Source organism: Somniosus microcephalus, chromosome 22 (genome assembly GCF_052327205.1).
Source record: "Somniosus microcephalus isolate GS21.2 chromosome 22, FLI_Smic_1.0, whole genome shotgun sequence".
NCBI lineage: Eukaryota > Metazoa > Chordata > Chondrichthyes > Squaliformes > Somniosidae > Somniosus > Somniosus microcephalus.
This window is the reverse complement of record NC_141008.1, coordinates 23494289-23512805: the sequence shown is the minus strand read 5'-3', so window position 1 is coordinate 23512805 and position 18517 is coordinate 23494289. Positions and strand designations below refer to the sequence as shown.

Here is an 18517-nt window from a genome sequence, read left to right as displayed (position 1 = left end):
TTGCATCTGTAGTATTCTAAATTACTCATTATTTCACAAAAGCCAAGACATTCTAGTATTTGCTACTGATTCTATATAAAGTGGATATTCAAAAGCTTGGCCTATTCTCCTGTGTGTTCTTCCAGGGACTACTGCACCTGGATTTGGACAGAGTACTCCAAGTGGCAGCTTTTCCTTTGGGACCACTAGTGCTACAGCATCCAACTTTGGGAGTCCAGGAGCAGGCGCAGCCGCAACCGCATCGGCATTTGGTAAGAAAGCCATCATCACAGACCCGATTCTGTTGTGTGTAAATATGATGATTGTCTGCTTCACCTCATCAGTTCCATTGAGTGCCTCTGGTGGTTTAGTGAGGAACTAGACCGTGCAGACAACGCCAGGCTCCATCGGCTGTCTGCGCTGACTGAGCCAGCTCAGAAGGCGCTGTATACATCAGATGTGGTAAAGTTGCTGTTAGCAATAATTACTAGAATGCAGGCTATAGAAATCAGATTCTGGATGTGTCTGACCTGTGCAGCCTAACGTTTCACTAAATCACAGGCTGTTAAATACGACCAGTTTGTATTTATATCATGTGTGGCACCCTGGATGACTGCAGCGCCCAGCAGGAATTTAAGTATTATCGGGCCGCGGTGTGAAGTGGTCACACAGCAGGCTTCATGGCTTTAGCAGTCGTCCACCATTTTAGCCAATAGAACATTTGAGCTTGTGGTAGAACGTAGAGCTGTAACTGAGTGTAAGGTGCAGATGCAGAGTAATTACTCCTCCGCTGCCTTTCATGTCAGTTGCAGTATTGCTCGAATCATAAATAACTCTGAAAGAAGGACCTCTGAAGATTGTGGATTTGTCATTATGTTGGTGGGTGGGATCTCTGAGTTTGGTAAATTATTGTCCTGTGTGGAAACTTTCTCCAGATGAGCTGATCCAAGCTGGAAGCTTTGGGGCAAGCAGGACACCTTGATTCAGGTATATAATACGGAAGTAGATAAGTCCAGGACCACTATATTCAAGACTTGTCTTTGCAAATTTGTCCACAAAATGAGAGAACACTTATGAAACATTTCATCACTAGAACATTGGACCAGGAATTTTGAAGAACTTCCTTTCAAGCCATTTTCGGCAACATAAATCCTTGGTAGTCTATTTGGATATGACTTACAGACTTTTTTTTCTACAAGTGATCGATCTTTTGTTTGCATGACTTTTTAAGCTTTCCATTAATATGCAAATTGGATTATTATGCTAAAAGAGGCCCCAAGTCCACCAGCTGGTTTTAGATACAGATGCTTCCGAATTTAAATACATATGACTGTATTCTTTCTCAGGATGGAAGGGAATGTCCCATAACTTCATTAAATTCAGCAATTAACTGTGCCCAGGCATTTGCTATTTCAAGAACTACCTGCTTGTCAACAATTTTACAGTCCACATGGATGACTCCTGGATACAGCAGTTGCACCAATTCAAGGAGCCTGAGCAGTGGTGTTAGCAGCGGTTCTACACGTCCCTCGGGTGGCTTGTTGGCTGGAGGAACTTGTGGAACACAGCTGTAACGTTGTTTATTGAGAGGAGGTAGTCATCAGACAGAATGTGACTATGTTGTTGTAACAAGCAGCTAGAAAGTCCTACCTTTATTTAATCAGTCATATCAGAGCATGACTCCTACATACAGGAAACTTGTGTTATCCGGAGGCTAAATGTCCGGCAAGCTCGAGCCACCGGCAAAAATCAGGAGCCGTTTTGTTAGGTTTTTTTTTCTTCTTGTGGCTTTTTTTTCAACAGTCAGGCTCTGCAAAGTCTCTCTGAAGCTGTTGCTAAGCGACAGACGCTTCCAAGGTACGGCCGACTGTTTAGAAGCTGTTGCTAAGCAACAGTGTTTGTTGCCAGATACGGAGCAGAAAAGCTCCGTATGCTTCAACATTAACGCTGGTTTGTCCGGCAGTTTTGAGGGAACGGCAACAGCTCGGTCCCGTCAGTGCCGGATAGCACAAAGTTTCCTGTACATGAGTAGCTTTAGGGACAAAGCTATTGATAAAATCATTTGTTAGAATATCCGTGGTATCCAGCCCAATTAGATATTAAGGGATTGGTCATGCAGTGACCAGGAACCCCTTCATCTAGCTATCAAAAAACATAACTGAGAATTCACTCAAACTTTTGACCAGAATGGATGCCACTAGTATATAAATACCCATGATGTTTGCAATTGGAGTAAAAATCCTCCTCCAAGGAATTGTGCTCCCATACAAGCCTGGCCCACTGGGACCAGATCAATATACCCCAGTCAGTGTATTGCTATAGGAATCATTAGGCCCCTATGCAAATCATCCTCTAGAAACCACAGTACAATGGTGATCATTGACTATAGTGAATCCAGTGACACCTACTCTGCACAATCAGAAGCTGAGACCCTTTAAAAAGACATGTCTCTGCAAGCTTGTTCCAAGCTCACCTAAGGGAAAAAACACTCATCCAGGGTGCCAATTTTAGCCCACACTTTTCCAGGAACTCTGCAAACTATTGAAGATGAGAAACACTTTTTTTAAATTCTCGGGATGTGGGTGACTCTGGCATTCATTGCCCATTTCTAGGTGCCCTGAGAAAGATGGTGTCCACCCCCTTGAACCACTGCAGTCCATGTGGTGATGGTTTGATACAGCTTGCTAGGCCACTTCAGCGGGTAGTTAAGTTAACCATGTTGGTGAAGGCCAGACCGAGTAAGGACAGCAGATTTCTTAACCTAAAGGGCAATAGTGAACCTGTTGGGCTTGTATGACAATCGGTCACTTTATAAAAATGTAACTGCCATGCTGGGATTTGAACTTGCATTCTCTGGATTATTAGTCCAAGCCCCTGGATTATTAGTCCAGGCCCCTGGATTATCAGTCCAAGCCCCTGGATTATCAGTCCAAGCCCCTGGATTATCAGTCCAGGCCCCTGGATTATCAGTCCAGGCCCCTGGATTATCAGTCCAGGCCCCTGGATTATCAGTCCAGGCCCCTGGATTATCAGTCCAGGCCCCTGGATTATCAGTCCAGGCCCCTGGATTATCAGTCCAGGCCCCTGGATTATCAGTCCAGGCCCCTGGATTATCAGTCCAGGCCCCTGGATTATCAGTCCAGGCCCCTGGATTATCAGTCCAGGCCCCTGGATTATCAGTCCAGGCCCCTGGATTATCAGTCCAGGCCCCTGGATTATCAGTCCAGGCCCCTGGATTATCAGTCCAGTAACAGAACGACCATATCCCTTCAGGCAGCAATCAAAAAGCCCAATGAAGCGATTAAACAGAACAGTCCTTGGAAAGTTGAGTCTTATCTAATGAGGAGGACACTGTTTGCAAGACTCCTTGTTCACATAGGACATGTGTTCAGGAAACAAGTTTGAAACTGCAGGAAGCACGGGCACCCCTTAAAATTACCCGTTACCAATTGATTGACAAAGTTCCAAAGATGTAGCACACCTGACGATTAGACTTGAGAACAAAGAGAAGTATACTCAGCAGACAGATAGCAAAAGGTGTTGTATTGTAAGTGAATAAGTGGCAAACCAACATGATTTGGAGATCTGGTGGTGCTGTTGGACTGTTGCGGTTAATCCAAGAAACTTTTCTAGAAGGGCCCTTTATAGGGACAAAGATGAAGTTGTATCGAATTGTGTACTTTGGTCATCCTTGCATGTAATCACATGGCAGTGACTCTTATCTGCACTTGATCTGTAGTGGTAGTACAGATGAGATGTTGGCAGTTCTCCAGTATAAAAACAATGTAACCTGGTGCTGCCCTGGCAGTTCTATCCTAACTGCAGGGAACCTTCTGCCAGATTTATTTTAAAAACAAATTACATAATGGAAGGTGTTCATATAAAAGCTCCTAACACATTTTAGATAAGATTTGTACTCCCCAGGGTTGACTGTTCTTGGTTTTCAAAGAAGGGATTGTGGTGCATCATGCACCGTCGCACATCACCATGTCCCTTGTGCACTGAATTTCAAATGTAAAAGAGCAGACATCTATTTGGGCTCTCCCAATGGGTCAGCTGGTTAAAGCAGTGACCAGCCGATCCATACACAGTGGTAAGGGGCTCTACTTGGATTGCCCAATCTTTGCTGAGTTAGCTGATCTTTTTTTTAGATCTGTCTGTGCTCTCTCGGTTCATGCTTGCTTGTCCATTGTGTCTGATTGCATCCTGTTACATCACCTTGTACAAAACCAAATGCATGGCCCTCTTGCCAGGTGACCCAGGCAGTACTTGGGAATGTTTTGGGTCTCCACATATATCAATTCCCTCATGATTATTCGCCACTGTGGGAACAGTCAATTTTGTAGGTACACGAGTGAGGAGAGCGAATTTCCACATGCTATTAACATCAGTGTTCAATGACTAACAGTCCTACTTCAATTCTGTTTCTCAGCAGCAACACCAACCTTTTCTATAGGAGCTGGATCTCGACCTACTGGAGCCAGACAGAGATTGCAGGCTAGACGGCAGCACGTACGGAAAAGATAGACGTTGGGAAATGTGAATAGTGCAAATGAACATAACGTGTTGACTATTCTGAAAACCATTACCACTTTTTACTTTTGTACCCTAAACAACGCCGGTCGTGGATGTGCAGGCAACTGACCTCAAAAGCCGAGAATATATACTTGAGAAAAATTCTGTTTAAATTTAGTTTTTTTTTTTGGCTTGAACTCTCAGAACGAATGGCTTGTGGCTGCTGAAAAATATTTCTCTGCAACAATGTGGGAAGCTCGTTGGACTGCAGTGAAGTCCTCCTCGTCTTAAGTTTGTACACCCTCTTTAAAACTGGCCATTGCAGAACGGTGATCTGAGTTTGGTTCAGGGTACAGCAGTAATGGGTGACTCAGTAAGCGACAGACATAGCTTTACTTGAAACGTTCTATTTTAAAGGTTGCTGTAAAATGTGATTTGCGGACCTTTCTGGACTGACCCTGTTGTACATATTGCTGCACTTGGAGAAAAAAATTATTTTTTTTGGTTACATTTCTTAAGGGCACAATTCCCAGTAACGTCACCACTTTCTGTGGTGTCTTGTGCCCAAAGGCAAAACTGAACTGGAGGCTAATGTTAACTTTTTTATTCCTTTCTCTTCGTTCTCCTTCCCCTTTCCCTTGGACACTTCCATTCATTTCGGTTTACGTCTGACAAGAATTCTAAACCTTGCCGAAACCACCTTTTTTGTTTTTGGGAGAAGAAAATGTTGTGCCTGTTTGAGTCACTTCTCAACATCTTTTTGCTGTGCTACCTACCTCTGTCCTTTTTTTCCCCCTCCTGTGAGTGATGTTGTAGCCTCCTTTTTAAAATCTATGTTGTTTAGTTAGGTAAGGGAAACAAATCCAATTAGCTCTTCCTCCCATGCTATCTCCTCCCCGCCCCCTTCCTTTCCTCTTCCCAAGTGTCAGACCATTTTTTTTATATACAGTAATGTTATCAGTGTTTGCTTGTATATCTCACTTTTTTGCTCAGTGAATCGAGTTTGGAGGAAAAATTTCAGTATGTGTGGCGGCATATTAGTAATGCCGGACCTGGCTGGTTCATTGGATATATGTGAATCTGACTCTTGCTAATCTGATGCGATAGTGTTTTGCTACTATAACTGCGTGACACATTAAGCAGTGTTCTATGGAGAAATGGCAGTCATGGCTAGTTTTGGAGGAGGTTCCCATTACACAATATATAGGACTCTCAAAAACAGATTTTAAAAATCCGGTGCTATAATTAAAAAAAATACAAATTTCTTCAGCTTATACCAAAACTTTGGCTGGCAATGTTGAGAATTGTACATGTATACATATATACCGTGTATATTTTAACCGCGACTAGGTACTTGCATCTTATTTGGGTGCAGCTCGGAAATGTGCCTGTTTTAATTTTTTTGATTAAAAAAACAAATTGATTTTTCAAAAGATTTTTTTTTTTTAAAGTGGTTCATCAAAACTTTTTGAATAAATCTTGACTTTAGTCTCTCAGCAGGTTTTATTAGGAGCAGTCATACTGGGTGCATAGTCATGTTGGGTAGTGCTTTTTGTAACCGGTGGGACACTGATCACGTATTATACAAATCCCATGCCACCTGTTGCCATAAAAGTCTGGTTTGAGTGGAGCCTTGAAGTTGGACCTCGCCAATAGAAAATAAATCAGACTTCGTCTGGTTGTGACACATTTCTAATGCCTGGTTCATGCCAGGCTGAGGTCTGGTCTATTTTCATTTTAGATATTTTTGGCAAACTGTTTTTTAATAAATCTTGTGACATACACTTGAGCAGGGCTTCTCAGGAGCCAGAATAGTGTTGACAACTCCAGTTTTGGGGGCCCTTAGACTCCTATGTTGTGGACCAGTGTTAAAATCTCAGGATGGACTGGCATTCAAACGATGCTACTCTCTATGCCTGGTAGCCCAGATAGGAATGCCTCTTGGGGCGCATGACCAATCTGTTAGTGGTCAGTTGATGCAGTGGTACAGGTTACCATTAGTGACGTCTGTCCCATCTTCCTAACTGATGGATGTCAATGTGAGCTGGGAATGCTTCAGAAATGGGAAAGGACTTGGAGAGGAATGAGAGGAGGCAACATCCCACACCGGTTGAACTGAATATCTTTTAATAGAGCAACAACAATTCTCTGTGTCCATGAAATCACTTGTAAATTTTGCTTTGAACTAAACAGAGCTGGACTTTATAATATCCTTTGAGTTGTCCATTTCCCCAGGAGACTGCTCATCCAACCCCCTAATTCCCACTCCTCCCTTCACATCCCCAACCCAAGGTATTTTTCATGTTGCCAACAATATTCAATTGGTTTTACCCTCCGGTTCCCTCAGGTTAAGTATCCCATAACTAGCGAGGCTTTGGGCTGGGTAGCATCGTGAGATAGTGTTTTTCCATACACACTATGAAGTGTCAGTGTGCAATGCTGCCTCATCTTCCATTAATCAATCTGGAAATGAGTCACCTTCCCATCACCATGGCTGAACACCGACTTGGGTGGAAATAACTTACAAAATCAAGGGCTGTTTAATGGAGGAGAGGACAAATGTAAGTATGGGAGGGGGGTGGGGGGTTGGGGGTGCACAGAAGATAAAAAAAAATTGAGATGACCTCTTTTACAACACAGCATCCAATCATTGATTGCGTACATTGCTCTGTTAGAAGACACTACAATCTAACCATTCATAAATTATTTTCAGAGAATGTTTATACTATTTCCATTGGAAGATTTTTAAGACAATTCTGGCTGGTCCAAGTGGCTAGACAGATTGACGGTTCCTCCTCACCCCAGTAAAATGGCTGCCATTTTGTGACGTCTGAGTATGAATGTGTGCGGGTGATTGGCAACTTCTAAATTTAGATAAAATTGTTAAGAAAATAAAATTAAATTTTATTTTTATATTTAAGCAAAAACTGCCTTCTACGTTCCTTCAAGCTTGGTTCATTGAGATTAATGCTACACTGGTTAAATAGTATGATACTTCTGGTAAACAATTGTATGTACAAATTGGTTTTTAAATATGGAATATGAAGTTGGTGTGAGTAAGTTTGGAAAAAGAACTAATGGTGTGTGAGAAATCAGTTGGGATGCTGTAATTTTTCTTGCTGACAGTTGCACATAGGTTGGTGTACTCATGCCTGTATTTGGGCCAAAATATTGGATAAAATTTGGATGCCATTTAGTTAAACATGTTTTTAAAATTTTCTTTTGATGTCTCAGTGGATAACGGTTCATTCTGAGTTAGCACCAAGCCGTAGAGAAATAAAATCCCAGGTTCAATTCCTGGTCTGTGCTTGGTTAGCAGAACACAGTTGGGTTGGCTACAGGTCCGCTGCATGTGGCTTTAGCCCCCTAAACTGTGGCAAGGAAAAGATTTGGCCATGGTTGCTGTTTCTGATTGCTATCCAGTGAAGCCTACAGGAAAGTGCCTGTACGTGTGGATATTGTGTAAGCAGAGGATCCGTTTGGATGTGATGCTCTCTGCAGTCAAATAGCCAGGAAACGGTCACTGTTGAGGCTTGCGTTTGAAATGGAGGGAGGGGAGTATTTTTAAAAACCCCAGACATTTTCTTTGGTTGTTGGGATACCCATTGATTATCAAAGGTATGGGGTGGAAGTGAAAATCTAGCAATGCTGCCCATGTTAACAGTTGGTGTTTTATTTTCTTTCAGTTAGACAGGATGAACAGGGTCAGTGATTATTGGTATTCAGTGGAGAGTTTTCCACTGCGTCTTAAGTAGTGCATGATTGAGTATTGAAATTAAGTTTGAAACTAACAACCATTCTGAACAAAGTGAGATTGTTCCTCCAGGAAAAAAAACTCAGTTCTAGATGAGCAGTATTTTTTGACATTAGAAACTTTATTTGAGGTGTAATTTGCTTCTTTGATTTCCACTTCCCTCCTTTTCTCCCCATAAAACACTTTACCTAGTGACAGAGTACATTTCTACACTCATTCATTAACCATTCTCCCCCAACCCAACCAAGTGATTGTTCATCGGTTGTCAACAGGAGAAGAACTCCAGTAGAACCTTTCCCCAAGACACTTTACATTGAAGCCAATTGTTTTCCCCCTTCCACTTTCACATTAGAGATCAATTAACTTAGCACAGCAGTGTCTGAACCTAGGATCTTCCTCGTCTGTACAGTTTAGATTGTATTTGGCAATGCATTTAGCAGCTGCATTGAGGGAAGTTGGGGGTAATTATTACTTGGAACTAGTTTAAATTGTTCTGTGCATAAATGCATTGCTTGGTACGGTGCTGAACCATAAAAAGCAGGAAGGTCTCCGATTCATTCTTTGGTATTTCCTGTGTTAGCCAATCGCAAATTGGGGTAGTTGTGTGGACACTGCAAATCATCAAGCCCCAGGAAGGGGGTAAAGTGATCCAAGTTGCTCCTAATAATTTTCCAGTGCTCCCGGTAAAATGTCTGCGCGTTGTGTGTCTCATAACAGGATTGGGCTCAACTGTGATCCGTTTGAACAGCCTACTGACCCTCTCTAGACTCGCGTCTGCAGAATGCTCAGTTGCAAGGTACCAGAGAGATGCTGGTCCCTGTGAGATTGCACCCTACCAAGAGACTGCTTTCAGAAAAGGAAGGGTGGGAGGAGGAAGAAAATGGTTGACTTCTAGTTGTAAATGAATTTTTCACTTGAGCATGAGGTTGGTTTTCTTGCTGTACTGCCAGCCATGTGCACTGGAGTCTGATTTCAGGTGCCTCTTTAGTCAAATGTCCACATTGAGTTTAACACTAACTATGAAGTCCTGTGAATTCCGTGTTCATAAACACCAATGTCTGTTTTCTGGGGCTCATGTATCCCAGAAAATGGCGGTCACGATTGCTGCTTTCCACCCCCTGCCTCCAAGCCAGTTATATAGGTGCTTTTCAAATTAGGCACCTTTGATAGTAGAAATGTGTAAATACATTTGATTGCTGCTGAATAGATATTAAGTGCAAGACACTACTGACAACTTTGTTATAGGCAGCAATGGTTTTAACTGGTTTATTTTCCAAGAATTAAGTGGATCATGGGACAGTAAATGAAGAAAACTGGAGACCTCTGACTGGATTATTTTCCAAATTTAATTTGTGCCACTTTTTCTCCCCCCTCTTAACTTGCTGCATGACCAGCGTAGTCCGCACAATCCATCTTCATCTTGGAGAGCAAAACAATCTGAGCCACTGAACGTTCTCTAAGTGTTTCAGACCATTTCCTTGCCCTTTAGAGGGAATGTCATGCCACAGCCATTTACTACACTATCGCACAACTGATAGCACTCGTACCCAGCAGTGGGCTTGTGCTGCTGCCTTCTTGTTGCCTTATTGAAGCATCGAGTCCAGTCCCCTTTATATATTAATATCTAAGAATTTCAGGAATGTTTGAGCTGTATTGCTGGCTTTAACGGGATACTGCTGATGCCATTTGTCTAGCCCTTTGTAATTTTCCAATCACTATCATTACTCTTGTTTACAGTAAGTATTCACCTCTTCCTTATCTTCCCAGTATAATGTAGTGCACTGTTAAGTTTTTTTTAATTGTTTTTTCTCAATTCTTATTTGTGTTTGACCGTGCTTAAGTGGATAAAGGCACCACTCCATGTTGTACACTGAAGTCTGTTTAAGTGAGTATCAGATAAGTGAATAGTTTGCTTAATTGAATGAGCTCTCACTGCACTGATCCTTTTCCTCCTCCTTCACATTATCCAGAACATTTAAATCAGGGCTGTTCAATATTTTGTCACCTTGGGTCACATGGGTGGGTGCAGTGGAGCCTTGGAGGGTGGGAAGGCCACACAGAATGTTTAAATCTATGTTCCCATTGATTTGTAGGTTTCTCAAATTGCAGATGCTAACAGATCTTGGTGTCTGGATTTAGGATTTCTGCAGCAGAGAGGTAATGGAATTTGCAACAGTCCTTTCCAAACTTCCAAGCCCCAGAATTCCAAAGGGACAAAACCATAGACAACTACCATTGCAGCCAGGACTGTGTTCCTAGGGTTCAGGGGTTGCAGCAAGCTCCATGTTGGACACCCCCTGCTTTAAGTGAATTAATTAGCCTATGTAAATGAATGATTTAACTCATTTAAGTGAATTGAAACAAGCTTATTTCATATGCCTTTTATAACGGTGCATTTCAGTAACTGCAGCTGAGTCATAAATATTCATCGCCTGAAATTCATGTTTATTAATCTAGAGCATAGGTGCAGACCATAGAACCTTAGAGGGCCGCACATCAAGTTGAAACCTATTTTCTCATTAATATGTCCGGTTGCTGAGACTAACAGATCTTGGTTTTCTGCATTTAGGGTTTATTCACTAATGCGGCAACAGCATTTAGAACAGCCTTATCCAAACCTCCAAGCCCAGGAAATTCAAACCAGTAAATGAGAAATTAAAGTGCAAATAGAGCTGATTGATGAGGGGTTGGCAGGAGCCAAAGTGTGCTGGACTTGACTAAGTCGGGTGTAGCCCTACCAGCAGGGACTATACACTCCGTATCAGGCAATTCTACCTGTCTGGATTTCTCAGCTTGGTTTGGAGGCTCACAACAGAACGTGCGAAGGTGTAAAACCCTTTTGCTTTGTAAGCCCTGCAGCTGATTGGTTATTATGCCCAATCTTTCCCAGAACTAGGACTGCAGTATCGCAGCTGACCAGCTGTTTAGTCCATGGTGACATTCCACACACACATAAGAACATAAATATTAGGAGCAGGAGTCGGCCATACGGCCCCTCAAGCCTGCTCCACCATTCAGTAAGATAATGGCAGATATTTGACCTCCACTCCGCTCCCCCGCCCAATACCCATATCCCTTGAGTCCATAAATCTATCTATCGCAGCCTTGAAATATACACATCGACTGAGCATCTACAGCCTACTGGGATAGAGAATTCCAAAGATTCACAACCCTCTGAGTGAAGAAATTTCTCATTGCCGCCCTAAATGGCCAACCCCTTATCCTGAGACCATGCCCCCTAGTTCTAGACTCTCCAGAGAACTTGCTTTGAATTTCTGCTCCGAGAGCTTGTTTATTAGATTTGTTACAGTGGCACTTTCTTCAACAGCTGCTCAGCTGCAATGTTCTGAGTTTTCAAACTGTTGTGTTGGCCTGGATTAAAATGGCTTTGAAACAATCTAACATTTGATATTTTGTCACTTCAAAGTATGGAAAGATCACTTAGGAGAATTGCTCAAATAAATGATCACTGAATTGTGCTCTCTTGTTAAGCTATACTCACCAGAATGTCCCAGCTTTGATTCCCAATCTGTGTTGAGTAAGTGGATCTCGGATGTGGCAACAATAGTGGCCCCACCATTGACGTCATTAACACTGGATTGAGGGGGTGGGGGAAAGCAGCTCGGATCCTTTGTTTCTGCTCACTATCCCCACTCCTATAAAGATTGTGTGTGTGTGGATGTCTGGTGTGAAGAAGATTGGTTTCAGCTGTGGTGCCATACACCGTTGAATAGCCAGTTAACTCGCTGTCAAAGCTTGCACATGGAGATGGGCACTGGACTGAGTTGCCACTTGATAGATGGCCCTGTGAAACTGTAGCATGATTTGCTGTGATCAGCAATGTGAGTGGTCTCACAAATGCACGAAATGAACATTATGTGAAAATAAACTGTAGGGAGGCAAAATCAAACAAATATTAAAAGCCACATACCCATCTCACTGATCGGACTTGGACACACTGCATTTTGTAGTTTAGCATAATTCAGGACTGACAAAAGGGGTGATTTATAGTACGGAGATTAGAATTTGTATTTGCAATAAAGACCAAGACTACAATCAAAAACTGCGAGCACTTACTGCCTTTCTGGATGTGAGTAGGCTTTTATACAGCTGGTAATAGTACATCTCCCCTTTCCCCCCCCCCCCCCCAACACAGGTTTACAGCCAAGACTGGGTCTTTGTTTGTAATATTGTCCTAAGCCTATGTAAAGGAATTTTTGAAAAATATTACATGTTGCTGCACCAGTGCATTGTGCCATGTTATAAGTTGGTGGCTCCTGCCCAGGGACTTCTCCTGTACAGTCTTGGCTGCACTAATGGGGAGTGAAGGCTTTTCACGTTCTCCAACAGCAAGGAGAATTTGAGGCTGAATTGACCCAAGGCACACACTCTGCCACGCATCCCTTTTCCTAGTTGAAGAGTGCCATTGACAAAGACCCAAGGGGTCTCGCCTGCTCTCTTGGCTGGTGGGAGGAGTATGAGGAGGCAGACTGAATTACAAACAGTGGGTTTTAGTATTTGATTTTTGCCTCCCTGCAATCAGTTTTGTGATGGTTATTTTTACATAATGTTCATTTCTTGCATTGGTGAGACCCCTCACGTTGCTGATCACAGGCTTGAGTCTCAGGACTGTCTGATGCATGAAAGTGCAAGTGTTAATTTTGGATAGGGCCATTGGGCAGCATTGTGTTCAATTCGGGGGTGGGGGGAAAACTGACTGCCCCACCTGCAGAGTTACAAGACCACAATGGCTGTAGTAATTCTCATCTTTATTTTTGTAATATTCTGATCTTTCCTCCCTATGTTTTTTTTTTAAAAAGCTCCCTGGGATGATTCCGACTGGTGTATCCAAAAAAAGGACAGCATCAGTGTCCTTTTTTGGGTGACTCATGTTGTAACTGGTCAATTCCATCTCTAGGAGATCCTCGCGTGCAATACAGGGTCAAGCTAGCAATTTGAACTGTGTTTTCCCAGTGGTGAGCCCAGTGTTTTTGCATCATCACCAAATGACTTAAAATCAGCAGCGCTATTTACTTGTTGCAGGAATTAGAATAATCATCTTGGTGCGAGATAGTTCCCAAACCGGACTTGCAGTGGTTCCATGAAGATTTTTTTTAGTGACCCGCTTTATCCAGTTATTTTGTTTTAAATGACTGATGCTGCCCTTTTCTTCACAGCACATCTCCTCATAAAAGAAAAGCAGGCAGCTGTTAGGATTGTGAATGATTTGTTGCCGTGTGCAAATCCTGTGGGGGAAGTTTCAGTACCTCCATCAGTACGCTACTAAACTCTGAAGTCCCGAGTCTGAATCCCAGTTTCACCTGTCATTCAATTGTGATCTCTGTCTCGGTGTTAGCCCTCTGCCAGGCCACTGGATGGAGCACTTTGGTGGCAGAAATGTGCTGCTTTTTAGTGAGGAAGGAAATCTGCACCTCTGCATGTCAGATGATCGATCACCTGCATCCTAAACCATCCTGGCTGGCCAAAGAAATGTGGCAGGAGTGCAGAGATAAATTTAGATTTGGATGGACAAAGGCCAAAGAACAAGCAAGTTAGTTTAATTGGAGCGTTTTGCTGTTTTATACCACGTATGCTCTTAGATTTACAGCACTGAATACCCAACCATGAAACATGGACATGTATAACTTGCACTTGCATACCACATTTCCATCTGAACTCTTTGTAGTACGTGGGGGTGGTGGTGGTGGTAGAGCTGAGGTTTACATTATTTTGTAACTACCTATTCCAAAGATCCATTTATGCCTAAATTGTGACACTAGAACTTTTGAGTATTTCACTAAATGCCTTTGTTCCATCAATTCTCTCAATCTTAGTAACCTGTGAGGTTTGTTTCTAGATACAGGTAATGTCTCGTGCTTAAACATACCATTTTGACCCAGAAGAGGCATTTACAGAGTATATACCTATGTACCTCTACTGAATATATGTAGCAAGAAATTCCATTGATCCCGACGCCATGTATGGTCCCCAGTGACTGAATGGTAACAAACATGTCTGAGTGACGAGTGCTGATGAGTAAGTCGTAGAACGGGTGGATGTGGAGATTTGTTAGTCTGCTTTTTTTTTTAAAGTTGTAGACTTCTATCATTGCTACCTAGCTTGATGGAACTAGTGAGTGAATGTGCAGAGGTAGAGCTGGCTGCGAATGTGCAGAGATCTGATTTTTGCTTATGTCATTAAATGGAAATGGTTTTAAATAAAAAGCTGTGATTATAACAGACCGACTGCTTTTTGTTTTTCTCGAGCACTGCATTCTAACACCATTCGCACTCAAACTTTGCCACCATCACCTGTTCCTGTATGTGGATGGTAGCCATTTTTTTGCTATGCCTGTTTTGGGCAAGCTTTCCTCGCCTCTTAAGTTTGTATTGGCGTTTTCATTCTGTCGTTGCCAGTAGCCCTACCTGAATGGTCATGCCTCAAGTGTTGATAGGACTTGACTGTGAGCTTATCACAGCCGAGCTGGATCTTCTCACTCACCATCCACAGATACACACTTTGCAACAGGAGTTGCTGGTTAGTATGGAACTCTGCCCATCGTTTCCTCCCTTCCCTAACTCGGGGGTACTGAGGCCATTTGTAGCACAGCAATTGTTGCCCCAGCACAGCCAAGAATCTTAAACTGGGACCTTCTGCTCCCTGTGGCTATTGATTGGTATGCTAACTGGTCTTTAGTTCCTCAGTTGCTGTACTTTTTGGTAATGGTGGTGAGGAGGAGCAGGAAAGTTCCTTTATTTCCACCACTCCTTCCGTGCATTTTAATCTTCACTCACTAACCCAAGTCAGTGGGGATCAAAGGGAAAAATCTACAGTGTTGCAGTCATACCTGTGCAAATGAAGATGGTTGTGTTTGTTGTAGGCAAGTCATCACAGCCCCAGGATATTGCTGCAGGAGTTTCTCGGGGAAGTGGCTGTGGCCCAACTATCTTCTCCTTTATCAATGACATTCCTTCCATCATAGTCATAGGTGGGGCTGTTAGATGGCAATTCTACACTATTCAGCTCCAGTCACAACTCCAATAGTCAAGCAATGCATTCCAGCCTACAAGAAGCCTTGTAAGCCAAGCCTGGAAGTTATCCAAGTGGGCCAGTAACATTTGTGCCATAGTGCTAGCTAATGACTATCCTAAGACCTTCAATTACATCACCATCTTGGGGGTTATCGGTGACCACAAGTCGAACTGCACCAGCCACATCAACACCTTGGCTAACAGCTGGGTACTCTGCAATGAGTGGCTCACCTTCTGACCTCCATATCTCTCCACCCTCTACAAGGGTCAGTCAGGCCTGTGATTGAATACTCATCATTTGCATGGGTGAAGGTGCAACATCTTTCAAAAAGCTTGACACTATCCAGGACAGAGCTCGATCGGTCCCCTGCCACTAGATTCCATATCCACTCCCTCCCTCACCGGAGCATTGTGGCTACAGTCCGTACGATCTGCAGGCTGCACTGCAGCAACTCGCCAAGATTACTTCAATAGCATCTCGCTCCTGTGACATCCTTAACCAAGGACAAGAGCAGAAATGTTGTGGGAAACACACCATGCTGACTTGGACAAGTATAACTGTTGCTTTGTCATAGCTTGCTCAATATTCAGGAATTCCCTATCTATTGTGGGAGCACCATCACCGCAAGGACTTCAGCAGTTTGAAGAAGACCCACCAGCTTCTCGGGGCAATTGGGGATAGTCAATTACCATTGCCCAGCTCCAAAGAACAAATTAAACAAAAACTTGATGAGATTTCTCCACCAGTCGTGTGCACAGTGGGGCGGAGATGGAAACTATTTGGACTCCCACCGATCATGACTTCCTGAAACCAGCTTTAATTTTTCTTTCTAAAACAAAAAGTACTTTTGATAATCAGTATTTTTTATTATGGTGCTTGGTCTATATGTACAGTTCTACAGCTCTCCTTGCATACAGAGAAGGCTCAGTAATTGCAGGGCTGTGGATCACAAATGGATGCCAAACAGGTGTGTAAGAACGATGCTGTGGTTAGTAAACCTTAAGATATATTACCTAAACAGATCTCAGACCAATCTTGAGCACCTTTCACTTTACTCGTCAAAGAAGTTACTGGAGATTTACCATCCCCTTCAGGGATTAAGTGTCTAAAATTTAGCTCGCTTTAACTTTCTTGCATGAATCCAAATTACATTAACAGTTATGCAAACCAATCCCCCAATAGTGGTAAACTATTGATTTTGCAAGACGAGGTTAACTCACTCATTCATCAAGAATGTACTTACAATAATTAACAGTATTTTAATATTAAACATAAAAGTGTACAATGTACTTCAGCATCTGAGGATGTAAAGGCTATTCAACTGTATCACAGTAACCTAAGCTCTAATTATTCCTGTAAGGACTCTATTCCATTCTCCCAGTTTCTCCATCTCCGCCGCATCTGCTCTGACGATGCCACCTTCCATACCAGTGCTTCCGACGTGTCTTTTTCCTCAACCGAGGATTCCCCTCTAATGTGGTTGACACAGCCCTTGACCGTGTCCGTTCTATCTCCCGCACTTCTGCCCTCACCCCTGCCGCTCCCTCCCGGAACCACGATAGAGTTCCCCTTGTCCTCACCGTTCACCCCACCAGCCTCCACATTCAACGGATCATCCTCCGCCATTTCCGCCACCTCCAGCGTGATCCCACCAAACACATCTTCCCCTCACCTCCCCTTTCAGCATTCTGAAGGGACCGCTCCCTCCATGACACCCTGGTCCACTCCTCTATCACCCCCAACACCCCTTTCCCCGGCACGTTCCCGTGCAAGCGCAGGAGATGCAACATATGCCCTTGTACCTCCCACCTGCCCAGGGCCCCAAACACCCCTTCCAGGTGAAACAGCGATTTACTTGCACTTGCAATTTAGCATACTGTATTCGCTGCTCACGATGCGGTCTCCTCTACATTGGGGAGACCAAACACAGATTGGGTGACCACTTCCGTTCAGTCCATAAGGGGGATCCCGAGCTTCCGGTCGCCTGTCACTTTAATTCACCGCTCCATTCCCACTCAGAGCTCACCATCCTCAGCCTCTTTCATTGTTCCACTGAAGCTCAACGTAAGCTCGAGGAACAGCACCTCATCTTCCGATTAGGCACTTTACAGACTTCTGGACTCAACATAGAGTTCAACAATTTCAGATCATAACCTCGGCCCCTATCGTATATATATATTTTTATCCACACTTTTTGTTTGTGTCTTTTTTTCTTCTCTTCCCACATGGCAGCTGTCTTTCATTCTGCCAGCGCAATTTACACTTCATCTAGAGCCATCCTTTGTTTCATAATAAGAACATAATAAATAGGAGCAGGAGTAGGCCATACGGCCCCTCGGGCCTGCTCCGCCATTCAATAGGATCATGGCTGATCTGAATCTAGACTCACGTCCACTTCCCTGCCCTCTCCCCGTAACCCCTAATTCCCTTATCTGCTAGGAAAATGTCTATCTCCATTTAAAATTTATTTAATGTTGCAGCTTCCACAGCTCTCTGGGGTAGCAAATTCCATAGATTTACTACCCTCAGTGAAGAAGTTTCTCCTCATCTCAGTTTTGAAAGGGCAGCCCCTTATTCTAAGATTATGCCCCCTAGTTCTAGTCTCACCCATCAGTGGAAACATCCTCACCTCATCCACCCGATCAAGCCCCCTCACAATCTTTTATGTTTCGATAAGATCACCTCTCATTCTTCTGAACTCCAATGAGTAGAGTCCCAACCTACTCAACCTTTCCTCATACGTCAACCCCCTCATCTCCGGAAACAACCAAGTGAACCTTCTCTGAACCGCCTCGAGAGCAAGTATATCTTTTCTTAAATATGGAAACCAAAACTTCACGCAGTATTCCAGGTGTGGCCTCACCAATACCCTGTATAACTGCAGCAAGACTTCCCTGTTTTTATACTCCATCCCCCTTGCAATAAAAGCCAAGATTCCATTGGCCTTCCTGATCACCTGCTGCATCTGCATACTAACTTTGTGTTTCATGCACCAGGACCCCCAGATCCCTTTGTACTGCAGCACTTTGCAGTTTCTCTCCATTTAGATAACTTGCTCTTTGATTTTTTTCTGCCAAAGTGCATAACCTCACACTTTCCAACATTATATTGCATCTGCCAAATCTCTGCCCACTCACTTAGCCTGTCTATGTCCTTTTGCAGGTTTTTTATGTCCTCACTCACTGCTTTCCCTCCCATCTTTGTATCGTCGGCAAACTTGGATATGTTGCACTCGGT

At 43.3% G+C, this 18517-nt stretch overlaps 1 protein-coding gene across 3 annotated transcripts in view; it reads left to right on the top strand.

Moving 5' to 3' along the window:
- pom121 (POM121 transmembrane nucleoporin) overlaps positions 1-14485 on the top strand; it is a 71235-nt gene extending 56750 nt beyond the window's left edge. For 2 of the 3 annotated variants that reach the window (XM_085964329.1, XM_085964327.1), the window contains 2 exons: positions 126-251; positions 4412-14485. In XM_085964329.1, the coding sequence (XP_085820455.1) occupies positions 126-251; positions 4412-4506 (221 nt within the window). In that variant the 3' untranslated portion in view covers positions 4507-14485. The remainder of the gene's footprint in view (positions 1-125; positions 252-4411) is intronic. The other variant, XM_085964328.1, reaches the window with a different exon arrangement.
- Positions 14486-18517: the final 4032 nt, after the last annotated feature.